This window comes from Oncorhynchus tshawytscha, linkage group LG12 (assembly GCF_018296145.1).
Source record: "Oncorhynchus tshawytscha isolate Ot180627B linkage group LG12, Otsh_v2.0, whole genome shotgun sequence".
Classification (NCBI taxonomy): domain Eukaryota; kingdom Metazoa; phylum Chordata; class Actinopteri; order Salmoniformes; family Salmonidae; genus Oncorhynchus; species Oncorhynchus tshawytscha.
The window spans coordinates 29,969,696-29,990,457 of NC_056440.1; the positions used below are offsets into that span (position 1 = coordinate 29,969,696).

Below are 20,762 nucleotides of genomic sequence, written 5' to 3' on the forward strand. Positions count from 1 at the left end.
GATGTGTAGAGCTGCATCTGGCAAATGGTGGTCACTTCAGATACTGACTGGTTTTCTGATCCACGTCCCTACCTTTTTTTTTGTTTGTTATCTGTGACCAACAGTTGCACATCTGTATTCCCAGTCATGTGAAATCCATAGATTAGGTCCTAATGAATTTATTTCAATTGAACGATTTCCTTATCTGAACTGTAAAATCTTTGAAATTGTTGCATATTGCGTATATACTTTTGTTCAGTGTATTGTCTTTGTTGTACAGAATTAGGCAACCCATGATCGGGGTGGCAGGGTAGCCTAGTGGTTAGAGCGGTGGACTAGTAACCGGAAGGTTGCAAGTTCAAACCCCTGAGCTGACAAGGTACAAATCTGTCGTTCTGCCCCTGAACAGGCAGTTCTTGAAAATAAGGCCGTCATTGAAAATAAGAATTTGTTCTTAACTGACTTGCCTGGTTCAATAAAGGTAAAAAATATATAAACAAATAAAATACAGATTGATTGCACAATCCAGCACAGTAGAAGGCAGCATGCACATTAAACGGTTGTTTGTATAGCACCTTTGTACCATAGAAGAAGAAGAAATCCTGCGCATGTTTGATCCGCAAAAATACACGACATGCAACGTCACGTCTATCTGTCATGGCGCTGTACGGCAGTCAATGTTGACTTTTTGAGTAGACCACTGGCTGAAGAAATTGACACGGTTTTACTCATAGAAGGGGTACAGTACATTTAAACGCAATCTTGGTTTGGTGAACATCTATAGAAGTCATCAGGTAATTGTAATAAGACAATATCTAAACGCAGTCAGTCCTTGCTAACTAATGTAACCAGCATGCATTGTTGCCATGTGTTGACAACTTCTTGATTCTCAGTTGTGGTAGCTATAACTTTGTCTAACTACCAATAGCATAGGCTCTATAAAACTTGAAGAATGGTCTCAAAAACAAATATAAAGCTATGCGCATTCCATCCAATTATTTATATAAGTTATACAATAGATGACGCTACGTTGAAGCCTCCATCTTGGCACTCCCCTACCATTATAGTTTTTGGAACGTTTATTCTATCGCGGACACCATAATGTAAATGTATCAAACTAATTCCACAGATGGCCGAGTGTCTGCGGGTTTTCGCTCCACCCTTGAACTTGATTGATGAATTAAGGTCACTAATTAGAACTCCCCTCACCAGGTTTTCTAGGTCTTAATTGAAAGGAAAAAACAACCTGCAGAAACACGGCCCTCCGTGGAATGAGTTTTGACACCTCTGTCTTCATGTATACTTTTAAAATTACATTGTGAGCTAAACAAAAAATATATAACATTTCCCTCAAAGTATAAGTTTTAGAAATGACTAATGATACTGTCCCCACTACCAAAAAAACAATAAAAATTATATTTGGCCTTAATATTTAATAGAAATACTGTAGAATTCCATTAATTCCTATGGAGGACTGCTCCTACTGGGGAGTGTTATTGAGAACCCAAGGGGGACTTTCAACACGGGGACCCCTCAAGGGTGTGTGCTTAGTCCCTCCCTGTTCACCCACGACACCATCAAGTTTGTTGACGACAAGACGTGGTAGGCCTGATCACCTTCGGCAATGAGACAGCCTACAGGGAGGATGTCAGAGACTTACATGCTGACCACACCGGCTCGCGTCGCGTGGGTGAGCGTTGCAAAATAAATATACACATGTTATTCAGTCATTGCACCCACATTGCTCGCAAGCGTCTGCGTAGCCAGGTGCTAAAATAGAGCTTGGTTCTATTTGTGACTCTTAACGCTCTGCAAGTCCCACCTCTCCCAACTCCTCATTGGTTTTTAGGAGTTTATACCTACGTGGGTGATTGAAAGATGCACTGAGGTGCACGCTCCAGTTGGTAGTGGTTAGGCACCTTAAAGTTGGTTGCCAACTGCCATATAAAGTCCAAAGAAGAAGCCTGAAGGAGGAGAGATTACTAGAAAACAAACTTTTACCCTTTTATCTGTGGATTAATTGTCGGAGTAGAGGACCTTGTGCATTTCAGGTAAAATAACAACCCAATGTTTATATCCCAGGACAAATTAGCTAGCAACAGCAAGCAAGCTAGCTAAATTGCCATAAATGTTTAATGCTTTTTGACAAGTCCACAAATTAATATAGGTGGTTCAGAGTTTGTTTGATATTTCAACCTGCTTGTCCTGATTGTGCCTGGTGTGGGGGACAAAATCAACATGCGCGCGATGGCTCAGCATTTTAGTAGTGTGGTACCAGGATAACAACCTCTCCCTCATCGTCAGTAAGACCAAGGAGCTGATCGTGGACTATAGGAGAAAAGGGAGAGCTCTCCCCCAACCACATCGACAGGGCTGTTGTGGAGCGTGTCGAGCGTTGTATCATGGTATGGCAAATACACCGCCTTCAACTGCAAAGTGCAACAGAAGGTGGTGCTGACAGCCCAGTACATCACTGAGGCCGAGCTCCCTCCCATCCAGGACCTCTATATCAGGTGGTGTCAGAGGAATGCCTGAACAATTGCCAATGACTCTAGTCACCCAAGCCATAGACTATTCACTCTGTTACCGTCTGGAAAACAGTACCGGAGCATCGGCTCTCGGACCGACGGGCTCAGAAACAGCTTCGACCTCCCCCAAGCCATAAGACCGATAAATAGTAAATTAATGGTACCTAGTGTGTGGGAAATGTGAATGTGTGTGGGAGTGTCAATATAGTGTGTGTATATGGTGTGTATATATAGTCTAGTGAGTGTGCGTAGGGTCAGTGCAAGATAGTCAGCGCAGATAGTTTGGGTGCCATTAATACGCATACACACACACATACCAATGCAACACAAACATACAAATTACGCACACATTCCCACTTTTACTCATCAGTAGCTGCTGCTACTCTGTTCTTTATTTTACTCCTTTCTATCCCGATGCCCAGTCAATTTACCCTGCCTTTATGTACATATTTACCTCAAATACCCCGCACACCTGCACATTGATCTGGTACTGATACTCCCTGTATATAGTTCCATTCTTGTGTATTTTATTCCTCTTGTGTTATTATTTTGAAACGCTGTATCGTTGGGAAGGGCTCATAAGCAAGCATTTCACAGTAAAGTTTACACCAGTTGTATACGGCGCATATGACAAATACAACTTGATTTGAAGGCCAGCGGGTCCCCCTCTTGGATTCTCAGCTGAAGGTATGGACCACAGCTGGCTCCATGTGAACTACAATCCTGACGCTCTGTTTTAATGTTTAGAAACGTTATTAATCCTTGCTAGTGATACGGTTTTGGAAACCTTTTGGGACTTTATATGTTTATTGCTCGCATACACAGTTTAGCAGCGGTTATAGCAGGTGCAGTGAAATGCTTATGTTACTAGCTCCTAACAATGCAGTAAATGTCACAGATACACAAATAATAAATACACATTTTGTAGGCAGTTTGGACCTTGTGGCTGTGGAATCTGACTTTGGCTGTGTTATCTAGTGGACACTTGCGCAAAGATTGTTATTTTAATACCTCAATAGCTAAAAGAGAATCTGGCACGAGCAAAGGACCAGTGAGAATTTGCAATCTGTGAGCATTATCATGCTGCGACTTTACAATCACTGCCAATCACAAGCGTAAAAAGAAAGCTAATCATTGATTGTGAGCCATAGCCGCGGAAGTAGTTCGGGGGTCGGGGTGCTGCGATTTATGAACTTGTTTTTTCCACGCGGTATTTCACGCTGTGAACTTTTTTACATGATATCGGGCAGTGTCACATCAGGGCATTTACCTCGGTCAGCATATAGATATGTGGAATGACCCAATGGAATTGTAGTCACGATAAGGGCTACATGCAGATATACTGTAGGTGTTCTTGTGAAGACTTATTGAAAGAAGCCGTGTGGATAGTTATCCATTTAGCTTTCCTATACAATTTTCTCCCTAATTGCTTTGTCCAGGATGGCGGAGCCAGGCTCAAGCGACCCTGGTGGCCCCTCTAGCACTCCAGCAACGCCTGGAGGGACTGGCAGGGGATTGGTGATGGGACGCCGGCTTCCAGCTACCCTCTCCACCGGCCGCTTCCCTTCCATGCGCACCAAAGACCTCACCTTAGGAGGGGTGAAGAAGGTAGGCTCAATGAATTGTATGGAGTGTTTTTAATGGTCTATCACCAGCACTTGTGTATTTATTTAACTAGGTCCATCTTGACTTCAATGTTTTATATTTCAGAAAACCTTCACCCCTAACATTATTGGCAGAAAAGCTAAAGAAGAGTAAGTTCAGTTGTTCTGTCTGTGACAATATATGTGATTGCATGATGCTGAAATGTTTTCCAGCACATACTAAAGGACCATATGTTGTTAACAGAGTTTTACTTTCTTATACTATAGGCAGAAGGTTGAGGCTGGGCAAAGGAGGGTAAGGAGAGAGAATGATCGGGGTCGTGAGCGAGGTGGTAGGGGAGGTCGGGGCCGGGGACGTCCAGAAGTCATCCAGTCCCACTCTATCTTTGAACAAGGGCCTGCAGAGATGATGATGAAGAAAAGAGGTAGAATCAGGGTCATTCAGATGTAATTCCATAACATTTGTTATATGGTATCATTACCATAATGATGTATCATTTCGTTTGAAATTTCTTCCTGTGCTCTATTCAGGTGGCTATGAAGGTGAGAGAGATGCACCAAGTGTGGGTCCCTCACCCATCATCAACATTAAGAAGGAGAAGAGGGAGACAGAGGAAGAGACCAAAGAAATTTTGCGCAATCTGGAACGAGACAATGTGAGTCCTCCATGTACCTATGTCTCATCATACTATCTGTCTGTACAATAATTGTCTAGTTTGTTGTCCACTTATGAGTAATTATGAGTAATTTACAACTAATTTCCACCAGTTCCTGGATGACCCTCACCTAAGGAGTGATGTAAGGAGCTGCCCTGTTCAGCTGCCCCTGGCTGTGTCAGGGTGGGGATTCAAGGAGGAAAGTGATGTCACTGATATAGCCTTCAAACCAGACAAATCTGAGGAGGACATTGAGGCCATGGAGGGAACAAATGCAGTCAAAGGTAACTATAATCACAGCTCTTACATCGCCAACGTTCATGTCAGTTCAAATGAAACAGAATGGCAAAACAATCAATCTCTCTCCCTCCCTCTCTTCAGTGAAGCAGGAGCCAGAAGATGCTCCAGAGGTCAAGAAGATGGAACCCACTTTCAGACGACCTCCACTCCCTGAGCCTGAAGTTTTACCTGAACTGCTGGACACCTGGAGTCAGAGCAAAGTGGAGGAGCTGTTCTTCATCCAGCTCCCCGACTCTCTACCAGGGCAGCCGCCCACCCGAGAGGTCAGGCCAGTGAAGACAGAGATGCAGTCAGAGGATGGACAGTCCATGCTATTGAAAACTGAATCTCAAGTAGGTATTCAGGTGTATTAAATATGTGGTTACACAGAAGCCTTGCTCTCTTGACTCTGTATACGATCAGTTTGTTTGTGTGTGTGTCCTCTGTGGAATAGGAGGAGCAGCAGGAGGACAACAGTTGCCATCTGAGAGACCTGCAGGAGGGTCTGGTGGGACGACTGTTGGTTCGGAAGTCTGGTCGGGTGCAGCTCATACTGGGGCATGTCACACTAGATGTGGCTCTGGGAACCTCATGCGCTTTCCTCCAGGTCAGAGAAAACACAACCTTTGGCAGCTCATAGTTGGTTGAAATTAGTGTCTATGGATGATGTCACCGGAAACACTTATCTTTTTCTATTTTGTTTTACTACAAAACATGGAAATCTGATGTTTTCATATACACTATATATACAAAAGTATGTGGACACCCCTTAAAATAGGGGATTCGGCTATTTCAGCCACACCCGTTGCTGACAGGTGTATAAAATAGAGCACACAGCCATGCAGTCTCCATAGACAAACATTGGCAGTAGAATGGACTTACTGAACAGCTCAGTAACTTTCAACGTTGCACCGTCATAGGATGACACCTTTCCAACATGTCAGTTCTTAAAATTTCTGCCATGTTAGAGCTGCCCCAGTCAACTGTCAGTGCTGGTATCGTGAAGTGGAAAATTCTAGGTGCAGCAACGGCTCAGCCGCGAAGTGGTAGGCCACACAAGCTCACAGAATGGGACCGCCGAGTGCTGAAGCATGTAGTGTGTAAAAAAAAAAACAACGTCTGTCCTCGGTTGCAACACTCACTACCTAGTTCCAAACTGCCTCTGGAAGCAATGTCAGCACAAGGACTGTTCGTTGGGAGCTTCATGAAATGGGTTTCCATGGCAGAGCAGCCACACATAAGCCTAACATCACTATGCAGAATGCCAAGTGTCGGCTGGTATGGTGTAAAGCTCGCCGCCATTGGACTCTGGAGTAGTGGAAACGCGTTCTTTGGAGTGATGAATCAAGCTTTACCATCTGGCAGCCCAACGGACTAATCAGGGTTTGGCGGATGCCAGGAGAACGCTACCTGCCCCAATGCCTAGTGCAACTCTAAAGTTTGGTGGAGGAGGAATAATGGTCTGGGGCTGTTTTTCATGGTTCGGTCTCGGCCCCATTTAACGCAACAGCATACAATGACATTCTAGATTATGTGCTTACAATGTTGTGGCAACTGTTTGGGTAAGGCCTTTTCCTGTTTCAGCATGACGATGCCCCTGTGCACCAAGCAAGGACCATACAGAAATGGTTTGTTGCGGTCGGTGTGGAAGAACTTGACTGGCCTGCACAGAGCCCTGACCTCAATCCCTTCTAACACATTTAGGATGAATTGGAACGCTTACTGTGAGCCAGGCCTAATCAGTGCCCGACCTCACTAATGCTCTTGTGGCTGAAATAGAAGCAAGTCCGTGCAGAAAAATTCCAACATCTTATGGAAATTCTTCCCAGAAGAGTGGAGGCTGTTATAGCAGCAAAGCGGGGACCAACTCCATATTAATGTCCATGATTTTGGAATTATATGTTCAATAAGCAGGTGTCCACATACTTTTAGTCATGTAGTGTATGTTGATGTTGGTGATGAATTTGATGTTGGAAAAAGGGTGGAATTTCCCTTCAAATCTTCACTTCCCTGTAGTTGTATGTAAACATACAGGTGTGGCCAATTAATATGGGCTCCTTTGCACTTTTCTTAAATAATTCCCTATTCTAAATTAAGTTGAAATTGAAAAACACTTGGTCACAGTTGTTATCGGATTTTCAACATTGCAGAAACAATTACATTTTTTAACTTAAGTTTACAATTTGAATAAAAAAATATAAAGACAAAGGGAATGGACAAAATGATTGCCATCCCGGAGCTAGTACTTGGTTGCACAGCCTTTGGCCAAAATATCTGCAGGAATACACTTATCGTAGCCATCAATAAGCTTGCTTCACCTTTCTACTGACAATTTGGCCCACTTTTCAGCAGCAAACTGCTCTAATTCTTCAATATTTGATGGGTGCCCTCCATCAACTACTGTATTCAGAGCTCGCCATAGGTTTTGATGTGATTCAGATCTGGAGTCTTCGCTGGACACTCAAGAACAGTCCAGCATATCCTCTTAACAATTCCTGTGTGCTTCTTGGTGTGTGTTTGGGGTCCTTGTCATGCTGGAAGACCCACAACCTTCAAAGGAGACTCAATATTTGGACACTGGGTTGAACATTGGACCACAAAACACCTGACACTCTGCTGATTTCATGATGCCTTTTCAAATTAAACTTATTTTAGACAAATTAGGAATTATTAAAGCAAAGTGCAAGTGTGCCAATATAATTGCCTCTCCCCCCACCCCCTTAGGAGCTGGTGTCAATTGGAACAGGAGAGGGCCGGACTGGTGACTTGTCAGTGCTGGGTCACATCAAACACAAATTGGTCTGCTCGCCAGACTTTGAAGCCCTGCTGGAGAACAGAGTATGACAAACCAGGACAGGACTAACAGGACAAATATAAGCACCCACCATTAGGCCAGGGTTTCTACAGTACAGTGGGGACCACATACAGAATAACACAGACCGTGCAGTGCTGTATAAGGTCTATAAGGACAGTAGTACCACAAGCAAACATAGCACCTAAAACCTATACATGTTTTTTCAGGGGTCCATTGTTGTAACTTGGCCCTGGATAGTTTCAGAATGCGAAATAGAAAGTCTTGTAAACAGATTTCCTACCACTAGTTTGTAAGAAAAGCTGGCTTGTTTACAGAACATTTGATTTATTTTTCTCTGCTGAAAGTGATGGGGAAAGATTACCTTGCTTGAGATGTGTGCTAAATGACTCTAATAAAGGGATGGTACCGTTTTCTCTCATTAAAAATGATTAGCCTACATGAATGTGCCAAATTCCAAATGTTCTATTTAGTGATGTAGTGATAAAAGAAAATAGGTGGGTAAACTCTGATTGCCGGTCGTGCTGTAAAAATGAACGTGATCTATGCTTCCATTTGAATTGTCTTACTGTCATACAAAAAAGGTCGGTAAACTGTCTCACAAAGGTGGGTAAACTGCATTTACTTGTGTTTACCATCCACTACACCACTGGTCCTATTCCAGTTTTTTAAGCAGATCACACTATCAGGTCTAAGCTTGGGAGGGATAAGTAGAGCAGTAATATTTCCCATGTGGTATCCTGTAACCCCATACCTAAATGACTGGATGAAAAGATGAATAAAAATAACTAAAGTTCCTGTGTGCTTTATGTATTCATATACTTATATTAGCACTGAAGCTCTAAGGTAACTTGTTATACTTCAAACATTTTCATTGTGATATATATATTTTCAACTTTACATGATGCGAGATGAGGATTTATCAGGGTCTAGCGTGGATTGCATAAGTATTTTTACTGAAGTAGTTTTTTGGGGTATATGTACTTTACTATTTATATTTCTGACAACTTTTACTCCATTGCAATCCTAAAGAAAAGAATGTACTTTTTACTCCTTACATTTTCCCTGACACCCAAAAGTACTCGTTACATTTTCAATGCTTAGCAGGACAGAAAATGTCTAATTCATGCACTGATCAAGAGAACATCCCTTGTCATCCCTACTGCCTCTGATCTGGCAGACTCACTAGACACATGCTTCATTTGTAAATTATGTCTGAGTGTTGAACTGTGGCTATCTGTAAATAAATAAAAAATGTGTTGTCTGGTTTGCTTAATATAAGACATTTTAAATTATTTATACTTTTACTTTTGATACTTAAGTACATTTAAAACCAAATACTTTTAGACTTTTACGCAAGTAGTATTTTACTGAGTGACTTACTTTTAATTGAGTCATTTTATTTGAAGGTGTCTTTAACTTTTACTCAAGTATGACTATTGGGTACTTTTTCCACCACTGCATTTACGCAACTATATCATATGTGTGATTGCCCTCACTGGGCCTACTGTGATGTATTTTATATACATGTATTTTGTGTTCAGCGTTAAGTAATGCTCCGGTGCTTCCACGTCCTACCACCAGATGTCAGTTTAGAGACGAGGAAGGATGTTTTTGTTCTTGCTGAAAAACGAGACCACAAAACCGACGAGATTCTCGCAGGAACATCTGATGCGCACCATCATCGTTCCATCACCTTACGTCTATGCCGCTGTCCGTTGGCCACGGGTGGAGACAACAATGTTAGGTGAGTACATTAATGTAGCTATCTACCCACGTTTCAGGAAATTGTATCTCATCTTCCATGATAGAAAGCTAACGTAGCACAAAAAAAATCGACTGCTTGATATTGTTTGTGAATAGATGGTGTACAGCGTCAATGGTTACCACAGCCACAAAGTGATCGTCTAAACCCCGCCTATTTCTACAATTGTCTTAATGTGATTTTTAACCTAACCTTAACCACACTGCTAACCTTATGCCTAATCTTAAATTAAGACGCATAAGAAAAGTTTTGTTTAATGAATGTGTACTATATACCTAGCCAATTTTTACTTTGTGGCTGTGGTAAATAGTGACAGAGTACAGCAGGTTAGAACTAAGAGCATTTTTAGCTAACCATAACCCTTTTCTTAAGAGGTTAACCTATTCATCATAAACTGCTATGTTACTTCTAAACTAATGTGTAATTTCTAAAGTGCCAAGAAAAAGTCACTTCTGGTCGTAGCTGCATTCCACCTAGTCAAGTGTACTCAATACTAGCCTAGCTAGCCATGAATAGCCCGCAATTAATGTGTAAATGCAGGCTATTTGGAAATCCAGCCCGCCCACATCCGTAGCAGCTCAAGTCCGTCGTAATTTGTTGAGTTGCTCAACTCATTGTAATTCGTGGAGTTTAGTTTAATTGGCTAGCCTAAAAGTGTGATACGGATTGAATGCATAAATCTTGACACATTATTAGCTAGAATCCGTGTAATTTCTCCCTTCCTGGTCTGCTGGAGTTGGTGTTAAATTATTGCAACAGTCAGAAAATGTACGTACATAATTTTCTCGATTCTCATACTGTGCAATAGCAAGCCCCTCACCAAAATGTTATCAGCCAGCCAGCTACCGTTATGTAGCTAATTTGCCGGCTTCCGATGTTATAATAACATGTCGTGACTGGAGCGAGGAGTGATGTTTAGTGGAAATAGTAGCGTATTTTTAAAAATGTATATAGTGGCGTTAGTACTTGCAACTAGCTACAAAGAACTAACGTTAGCTAACTAATGTTACGAAGAACAGACTTGGCTGGCCTAACCATCCTAACATTTGAGTCATCATAATCTGAAGGAGAGAGACGCCACGCCAGCATCATGGTCGTGTCCATGCGCAGTTAATTCTATTTTACATTATTTGCGTAAAGCTTCATATTGGTTGATTATGATACATCCAAAGTGGGACACACATTTCTACAACGAGTTAGCAAATCAGAAATATCCGACCTTCCTAGTATCGACCAGCACTTAGGCCTGACCTTGTGTTTTTGTTTACATCTCTTTCAGGAACATGTGATACTCAACTAAACAGTTGCAACTTTGGGATTCTTTCAATGCACAATATTCTCAAACCCTTTCCGGGTCCATAAAAACATGTTTGGTAGTAATGGAGTTAAGTTAAACCCAAATTCATTGTAGACCAATGCCCCACAATAAGTTTGAATGATAAGAAGCTACAGAAAACAACTTAACTGATAGACTGGAAGGCCCAGTTGCTATAACATATCTATAAAGCTGGGAGACAGCAGCAAGATGCTGTCCTCTACAGACATTGATTCACTGACCAGTGTGAGGAGGAGTCTGGTCCCTCAGATGTCTTGATGAAGGCACTGCTCTGACGGAGACGTGAGTCCTAAAAGGCGGACAAGTGCGACACTGTCTCCTCCTGCTTTTGGGTAGCCTTTATATTCTGTGTAGTAGGATCTCCCCATTGCCCCCTAAAGCCTCAAGATGGGCCCATTCTTAGACTTCAACCCTTTTGATAACCTGCTGTGCATTCTCTTGGGCATCTCCTTCACTGTGTGGTTCACCCTACTGCTCGTCTTCATCATCGTGCCTGCCATCTTTGGAGTGTCCTTTGGCATTCGCCGGCTCTACATGAAAACCTTACTGAAGATCTTTGAGGTGAGTGGGAACCACTTCACTGTTTGCTGGGGTTCACAGATGTTATCAGTTTGTGGTCAGATAGGACATCGCATCAGACATTTGCACATGCATAATTAATTTGAATGATCGAGAATAGATGGTAGGCATATGCCACACAACATTTATGACTGACATAGACTTGAGTGGAGTGCATGAATTATACAAATCAAAATCAAATCAAATTTATTTGTCACATACACATGGTTAGCATGTCTATGTGATTTTATTTATACTCACTGTGTGCAGTGATGTGGTACTTCCTTGTTTGACAGTGCACCTGACCCAAACTGGGATTTAGCAATGGGAATTTAGTTTAGTGTAGGTCATGTGCACCTCCCCACCTTCAATCCCTCCCTTTCGACATCAACTCTCTATTGCGTGAGTTCAGTTCAGGTCCATATTTACAATGTGCTTCACATGAAGTCACGACAAGCACCTTTGTTGTCACAGAGATGCCGAAGCAGGACATGTAATATAAGATGGGTATAATGAGTGTGTAATAGCAATAGCACACAAGCATAAAGTTAGCACCACTCTAATCAATGACTCAACAATATAATGGGTCACTGCCAAGAGAGTCAATAACAACTTTGCTGGCTGGCCACTATAAGTCAATTGTTAGTGGCACTCTTCACAACTCTGGCTTCACAGTGACCTTTTATCACTAGTACCCAGACAGCCGTGCATTCAGTGGTTGGTGGGTGGAGATTACATGATGGCCAGGGGCCCTGCCTCCCCCTCATTATGTAACTATGGAGAGACCAGAGAGAACGGTACAGACCTGGGTACTAAAAGTCTATCTGGCTACATGTTTATGGTATGAACATGACTTTGTGGGATATGTGCTTCTGACCCTACATTATCAACATTCACTTTCTTGTTTGGCCTGCTGATGGGATCAAGTGTCTCTCAATATGATTAATCAAAGGTTTCAATGGTTGTTGGGAGTTAGCCTAGCTGTCTGTTAACCTCTCACTAGTGAGATGAAACCAAAGAAGGTTATCTCCCTCTGTCATCCTCTGCTTTATGTGCTGACAGTAAGCCTGTGAGGAGTTTCCAGTCAACCCCTTTGAGAGAAAGTTCTAGTGGCAGAAATAATTGGGCTGGAGGGAGATGGCTGGCGATATGAGAGGTTTCTCAGCTCGCAGTAGCTCCAAGCCTAGTCTACCAGCATTTTTATGAGAGAAATAAGTTTACAGGCTGACCACACCGCTCACGTTGCAAAATAAATGTAGGAATCTATGTTATTCAATTATTGCACCCACACTGCTTGCACGCGTCAACGAGCGTCTGCATTGCCAAGGGCTAAAATTGAAGTCGGTCCTATTTCTGATGCAGATTGCGCTGCAAGTCCTGCCTCTCCCATCTCCTCATTGGTTTATAGAAGCAGGTACCCACATGCCATCTCCTCATTGGTTATACCCACGTGGGTGATTGAAAGACAAACTGTGTTGCCGGTCAGTGTAGTAATACTATGAAAGTTTAGATGCCAATCACCATATAAGTTCAAAGATGAAAAAGCCTGCAAGGAGGAGAGATGACTAGAAACGATTCGGTTGACTGTTTTATGTGTGGATTAATTGTCGGAGTAGAGGACCTTGTGCATTTCAGGTCAAATAAAAACTCAATGTTTATATCCCAGGACAAATTAGCTAGCAATAGCAAGCTAGCTAAATAGGACAAATTAGCTTGCAAGTGCAAGCTATCTAGCTAAATTGCCATAATTGTTTAATGATTTTTGACAAGTCAAATTGCATCAACTGCAGTGTTAGAGAATGGGAAGGAGAGAATGAACCAGGAGGACCCTGTAACTCCTACTCAATCTAGGCTATGAAGTGAGTGTAGAGGTATCACACACCAGCTCTTTTTTTTGGTTAGTATTATATAATCCTGTGCTACCACACCCCTTTGTCCTAAGCCATGTGCTGGCCTTGATTTGCCCTGTTCCAGTTCAGACTCAACAAGATTGCTATGTTCGTCATCTACTAGCCTAAACCAAAGCAAACACATTTGTGCCCCTATAAGCTGCACTTTAGTCTTATGATTCACATGTAATGGTATTGTCATGTCAGTAAGGATTTTGTTGCGGCCAACCAACTGTAAAACCTCCCCTCGGTGAGCAGTGTTATCATTTCAAAAGGTGGGATGGTCAATTTCAGTTTCTAAAGAGAACTGTCCTTCGTCCTGTAGTGTTGTTGACATTGGCCTGGCACTGCTAAGTAGCAAATATGCTTTGCCTCTTACTATGTTGTTGTGCTCCTGTCCACAAGTGGTCAGTCTTTTTTTTATTTTTTAGCTAGGTGCCCTGATCTACTTCCATTAGCCATTTGGCTCAAATAACTGTATTGGAGTGTAATGTATGTGTAAGATAGATGCTTGAGCAGATGGGAATGTTCTGGCAGCAGAATTCTGCTCCTCTTCGCCCTGTCTGTGAACATCAGGATCCTATAAAGATGTGATGTGTTGTGTGAACTTGCACCCAGCTCAGTGCCTGAGGTTGAAGTAAAAGTTTGAGAACAGTGGATCCCCTCCCTCTTCCTCCTCTCCTCCCTGCTCTGCCTGTTGTTGCTAAGGTATGTGCAACACTGTCCATTTCCAGCCTCATACTTTAGTGTTTGTCTAGGTGTGCAGATACAGTATGGACATCTGCACTTCATTCAGCTTAGGTGAGCATGGTATTTTAGGCCTACATAAAACTGACAATTACTATGTGAATGCATTTAATTAAAAAAATAGAGAAAACAAATCATTCTAATGATTTCCATGGGGACAGACTCCTCTCATAATCGCTAGCTGCCCTGGAATAGTAATATCAAACTAATAGCAAAATACCATATCAACCTAGTAGAATTAACTGCTTTATGTTATACTGTGTTTGTCTTGTGCAATATCGGCCTATTGGAAATGGCACTTGTTGATAACATGTCGGCAATTTACTGCACATCTTTATAAACTCAAGTGTTGTAGATAAAATATAATGCACATATCAATGTAGGCCTATCTGTAATTGTATTATCTAACCTGTCAAACTGCCCCATAATTCTCGTAAAGCATGAAGCTGTTTTGGTCATTTTATGTGAAATAAAGTAAAAATGGAAAGTCTATTATTTAGAATTAGATTATTGTCTGAAGGAGGTTGAGGCAAAATGTTTCTCTAGGAAGTAGCGGGCTAACACCTGCAGGATCTTTTCTGGATCAAAAGGGGTTTTAGGTGGGCGTGGCAGGGGGTGTGGAAATTGGCACTGTGGAAATGTTTTTTTCATTTTTGCCGGTGTTGAGAATTGTGTTCATTTCCTGCTATTCAAAACATTTCTCCATGGAGCTGAGACATTTTAGCAATTTCTAAGGCAATTTCCTGCAATTGTACATGTTCTGTCATGGAGCTCAGAGAATGTTGCCGTTTTAAAGCTTATTTCCTGAAATTCAAGTCATTTTTGCCTTGGCTAATGCTGTTCTTTTGCTCAAACATAACAAAATCAATACTGCTGAATTAATTGTTTTTGGAATTAAGTTCTCCCTGACTTTCTAGCTTTTATTTAAAATTTTCCAGTATTATACAGTAGGGGTTTTTCTTCAGTTTTTACTATTTTCTACATTTGTATAATAATAGTGAAGACGTTAAAACTATGAAATAACACACGGAATCACGTAGTAAGCAAAAAAGTATTAAACAAATCAAAATATTTGAGATTCTTTAAAGTGGCCACCCATTGCCTTGATGGCAGCTTTGCGCACTCTTCACATTCTCTCAACCAGCTTCATGAGGTAGTCACCTGGAATGCATTTCAATTAACAGGTGTGCCTTGTTAATTTGGAATTTCTTTCCTTAACGCATTTGTGCCAATCAGTTGTATTGTGACAAAATAAAGTTGGAATACAGAAGAGAGCCCTATTTGGTAAAAGACCAAGTCCATATTTTGGCAAGAACAGCTCAAATAAGCAAAGAGAAACAACTGTCCATTACTTTAAGACCTGAAGGTCAGTCAATCCGGACAATGTCAAAAACTTTGAATGTTTCTTCAAGTGCAGTTGCAAAAACCATCAAGTGCTGTGATGAAACTGGCTCTCATGAGGACCGCCACAGGAAAGGAAGACCAAGAGTTACCGCTGCTGCGGTAATAAGTTCATTAGTTACCAGCCTCAAATTGCAGCACAAGTAAATGCTTCAGAGTTCAAGTAACAGACCCATCTCAACATCAACTGTTCAGAGGAGATTGTGTGAATCGGGCTTTCATGGTTGAATTGCTGCAAAAAAACCACTACTACTAAAGGACACCAATAATAAGAAGAGACTTGCTTGGGCCAAGAAACACGAACAATGGACCTTGGGCCTGACATTTCCAAATTTGAGATTATTGGTTCCAACAGCTGTGTCTTTGTGAGATGCAGAGTTTGTGAACGGATGATCTCTGCATGTGTGGTTCCCACCGTGAAGCATGGAGGAGGTGTGATTGTATGGGGGTGCTTTGCTGGTGACACTGCCTGTGATTTTTATTTAGAATTCAAGGCACACTTAACAAGCATGACTACCACCGCATTCTGCAGTGATATGCCATCCCATCTGGTTTGTGCTCAGTCCCACTATCATTTATTTTTCAACAAGACAATGACCCAACACACCACAGGCTGTGTAAGGGCTATTTGACCAAGGAGAGTGCTCCAGCAGTTGACTTGGCCTCCACAATAACCTGACCTCAACCCAATTGAGAGGGTTTGGGATGAGTTGGACTGCATAATGACGGAAAAGCAGCCAACAAGTGCTCAGCATTTGTGGGAACTCCCTCAAGACTGTTGGAAAAGCATTCCAGGTGAAGCTGGTTGAGAGAATGTGAGCAGTGTGCAAAGCTGTCAAGGCAAAAGATGACTACTTTGAATAATCTCAAATATTTTGATTTGTTCAACACTTTTTGGGTTACTGCATGATTCCATATGTTATTTCATAGTTTTGATGTCTTCACTATTATTCTACAATGTAGAAAATAGTAAAATAAAGAAAAACCCTTCAATGAGTGTGTCCAAACTTTTGACTGGTAGTGTATATATTTTTAACTACAGTTTGGATTTAGGCAACCCAAAATGACAGAAAAATCCCTGACCTGTCTACTTTACTTTTCTTGTAGTGGGCCACGCATAGAATTGAAAGAGGAGCCAAGGATAACAACCATCTCTTGTACAAGCCCTACTCGAATGGTGAGTGATAGGCTGTGTGTTTTGAGTGTGTTCTGTGTTGTTGATGAGTTTGTCTGGTGTATAGGTGTTAACCATTTCCCATGTCTCCCTGGGGCATTGCAGCCATCATTGCCAAGGAGCCCACCTCCCTGGAGGAGGAGATTAATGAGATCCGGCGCCGTGGCAGTAACCGGGACCTGGACTCCGCTTCTGAGTTTGAGATGTCTGACATCTTCTACTTCTGCCGGCGAGGAGTGGAGAGCATCATGGACGACGAGGTGACCAAGAGGTTTTCTGCTGAGGAGTTGGAGTCATGGAACCTGCTGACCCGTAGCAACTATAACTTCCAGCACATCAGCCTGAGGCTGACGGTCCTGTGGGGGCTGGGGGTGGTGATCCGCTACGGCTTCCTGCTGCCTCTCAGGTAAGACAGGGTCCAGGTTAGCTCAAGGGATCAGATGGGGCGCTGGTTGGTTCAGTAATAGTACTCTCTGTTTTCTGACATGTGGAAACAAAGATGTTTGACAGGCTAACATCAAAATCACTTCTCCATGTTTCTTCCTGAGAACAAAAAACAAACAAACATTTGGCCATAGGCAGTGCTCTAACTAATAAAAGTAAGGAACACAACATAGAACTTTAGAAACCAGAATTTTTATTTTTATCGATTGAGCTATACAGTAACCTATTGTATGGTGTTCACCCATAAAATGAATAATTCTTTCAAGGTTTATAAAAATGTCCATTCAATAGGTATTTGCGTCCGAAAAACAATCGTCCAAACCCCACGTCTCTACCATACAGTACGTTCCGAAAGTATTCAGACAGCTTTACTTTTTCCACATTTTCTTACCTTATTCTAAAATGTATTGAATCGTCTTTTCCCCCTCATTAATCTACACACAATACCCCATAAAAAGCAAAAACAAGTTTTTCAAAATTGTAGCAATGTATGAAAAATAAACAACTTATTCACTTTAAGTATTCAGACCCTTTGCTATTAGACTTGACAGTTTGCTCAGGTGCATCCTGTTTCCATTGATCATCCTTAAGATGTTTCTACAACTTGATTTGGAGTCCACCTATGGTAAATTCAATTGATTGGGCATGATTTGGAAAGGCACACACCTGTCTATATAAGGTCCCACAGTTGACAGTGCATGTCAAAGCAAAAGCCAAACCATGAGGTAGAAGAAATTATCCATAGAGCTCAAAGACAGGATTATGTTGAGAAACAGATCTGGGGAAGGGTACCAAAAACTTCCTGCAGCGTTGAAGGTCCCCAAGAACACAGTGGCCTCCATCATTCTTGAATGGAAGAAGTCTTGGTGGTTCCAAACTCTTCCTAGAGCAGGCTGCCCAGCCAAACCGAGCAATCGGGGGTCAGGGAGGTGACCAAGAACCCGATGGTCACTCTGACAAAGCTCCAGAGTTCCTCTGTGGAGATGGTTGTCCTTCTGGAAGGTTCTCCCATCTAGGCACCACTCCACCAATCAGGCCTTTATGGTAGAGTGGCTAGACGTAAGCCACCCCTCAGTAAAAAGGCACATGACAGCCTGCTTGGAGTTTGACAAAAGGCACCTAAATGACTGACCATGAAAAACAAGATTCTTTGGTCTGATGAAACCATGAACTCATTGGCCTGAATGTCAAGCACGACTTCTGGAGGAAACCTTGCACCATCCCCACGACCATCCCTACGGTGAAGCATGGTGGTTGCAGCATCATGCTGTGGGGGTGTTCTTCAGTGGCAGGGACTGGGAAACTACTCAGGATCAAGGGAAAGATGAACGGAGCAAACTCCAGAGATCCTTGATGAAAACCTGCTCCAGAGCACTGGGACCTCAGACTGGGGTGACGGTTCACCTTCCAACAGGAGAATAACCCTAAGCAAACAGCCAAGACAACACTTGAGTGGCTTCAGGATACATCTCTGAATGTCCTTGAGTGGCCCAGCCAGAGCCCGGACTTGAACCCGATCAAACATCTCTGGAGAGACCTGAAAATATCTGTGCAGCGACGCTCCCCTTCCAACCTGACAGGGCTTGAGAGGATCTGCAGAGAAGAATGGGAGTAACTCTCCAAATACAGGTGTGCCAAGCTTGTAGCATCATACCCAAGATTCAAAGCTGTAATCACTGCCAAAGGTGCTTCAACAAAGTACTGGGTAAAGCGTCTAATTACTTATGTAAATGTGATATTTCAGTATTTTTATACATTTGCAAAAATTTCTAAAACTTTTTGCTTTGTCATTATGAGGTTTTTGCGTTTTTATTTATTTTTAAAATCCATTTTAGAATAAGGCTGTCACCTAACAAAATGTGGAAAAGGTCCGTCTGAATACTTCCGAATGCACTGTATATGATTCAAAAGTTAAGACTATTTACTCTGAGAATTTAGCATTAACTTAACTCTGTGGCACTGCTCCGTGACAACGGGACTGACTTTGAACATCAACTGACAACCTAACTAGCGGCTGCCGGTTTGTGATCGACATGGGCTTTTTCTAAATGTAATCTGCAGAATGCAAAATAAAGACTAAATATATATTTATTTCCAAAGCTAACAGACTGAATTTTAATATCCACCCCCTGAAGACAGTATTCCTGTTTTCATAGTGTATTTCTGATTCTTTCCCTTTAAATTCCCATAGAAACTCTCAATGTAGATTGATCGCCAATGAAAGCTATGGATCTGGACATGAAAATGACGAGGGTATCAAGTTGATTTTAATTGGTCCAACCATCGGTAACATATTCAAATGGTTCCACCTCCAAATGCTGGATAAACAGTAAAAAATTATCTGCAAATTTCTTTGTGGCTGGGCTTTCGGCCAGTGGACCTTCATCAGAGCCCCTCCCAAAGCCAAATATGAAAGAGATGCGACTAAAGTCTAAACTAGCAATGATCAAAGCAATTTAAATGTCTTATTTCATCAACACTATCAAGTACAAGTATATTAAATTACAATATTGTAGAGAACAATGATTAATTTCTTGATTTATAAAGACAGGGAAATAACTTTTAAGATTCATTTCATAGCATCCTCTGGAATTGCCCCTTTCTCTACATTCTAGAGAATTGAGTGAACGTACAGTACCAGTCAAAAGTTATACATTGAAGAATCTCAAATATATTATTATACAAAGTATCCACCCTTTGCCTTGACGACAGCTTTGCACACTCTTGGCATTCTCTCAACCAGCTTCATGGGGCAGTAACCTGGAATGCATTTAAATGAACTAATCTAGGGTAGGGGGTAGCAAATTAAACTGCCTGCTACTTAGCCATAAAAGCTAGAATATGCATATAGTTAGTAGATTTGGATAGACAACACCCTTTCTAAAACTGTTTGAATTATGTCTGTGAGTATAACAGAACTCATATGGCAGGCAAAAACCTGAGAAACAATCCAACCAGGAAGTGGGAAATCTGAGGTTTGTAGTTTTTCAACTCTTTGCCATTCCAATATACAGTGTAAATGGGGTCATATTGCACTTCCTAAGGCTTCCACTAGATGTCAACAGTCTTTAGAACCTTGTTTGATGCTTCTACTGTAAAGGATGGGGAATGGGTCAGTGGTCTGGCAGAGAGGCATGAGCTGGCAACGCGCGTTCACGTGATAGTTAGCTTGCGTTCCATTGCAATTCTACAGACAAAGGAATTCTCCGGTTGGAACATTATTGAAGATTTATGTTAACATCCTAAAGATTAATTCTATACATAATTTGACATGTTTCTACGGACTATAACGGTACTTCTTGACTTTTCATCTGCACCCAGTGATCGCGCATCATGAATTTAGATTTACTGGGCTAAACGCGCTAACAAAAAGGAGGTATTTGGACATAAATGATGGACATTATCGAACAAAACAAACATTTATTGTGGAACTGGGATTCCTGGGAGTGCATTCTGATGAAGATCATCAAAGCTAAGTGAATATTTATAGTGTTATTTCTAACGTCTGACTCCTAAATGACGGATATTTCTCTGGCTTGATTGGGCTCTGAGCGCCGTCTCAGATTATGCTTTCTCCGTAAATAAAAAAA

At 41.8% G+C, this 20,762-nt stretch overlaps 2 protein-coding genes across 3 annotated transcripts in view; both read left to right on the plus strand.

The window, feature by feature from the left end:
* Positions 1-605: 605 nt before the first annotated feature.
* On the plus strand, positions 606-8,656 carry LOC112262912 (DNA-directed RNA polymerase III subunit RPC4). Of its 2 annotated transcripts, none has more exons than XM_024438757.1 (9): positions 606-773; positions 3,947-4,115; positions 4,218-4,261; positions 4,379-4,536; positions 4,643-4,767; positions 4,880-5,051; positions 5,149-5,399; positions 5,501-5,653; positions 7,771-8,656. In XM_024438757.1, the coding sequence occupies exons 2-9, from the start codon at positions 3,948-3,950 to the stop codon at positions 7,888-7,890; spliced, it is 1,191 nt and encodes a 396-aa protein (XP_024294525.1). In that variant the 5' UTR covers positions 606-773; position 3,947; the 3' UTR covers positions 7,891-8,656. The 2 variants fall into 2 exon arrangements, with proteins under 2 accessions (XP_024294525.1, XP_024294526.1); XM_024438758.2 differs by having other exon boundaries at positions 606-718.
* Positions 8,657-9,499: 843 nt separating this feature from the next.
* The window catches only part of LOC112262913 (glycerol-3-phosphate acyltransferase 4), a 33,224-nt gene continuing 21,961 nt past the window's right edge, over positions 9,500-20,762 (plus strand). Inside the window, exons 1-4 of the mRNA XM_024438759.2 lie at positions 9,500-9,605; positions 10,903-11,520; positions 16,662-16,731; positions 16,834-17,134. Coding sequence (XP_024294527.1) covers positions 11,347-11,520; positions 16,662-16,731; positions 16,834-17,134 — 545 coding nt within the window. The 5' untranslated portion in view covers positions 9,500-9,605; positions 10,903-11,346. The remainder of the gene's footprint in view (positions 9,606-10,902; positions 11,521-16,661; positions 16,732-16,833; positions 17,135-20,762) is intronic.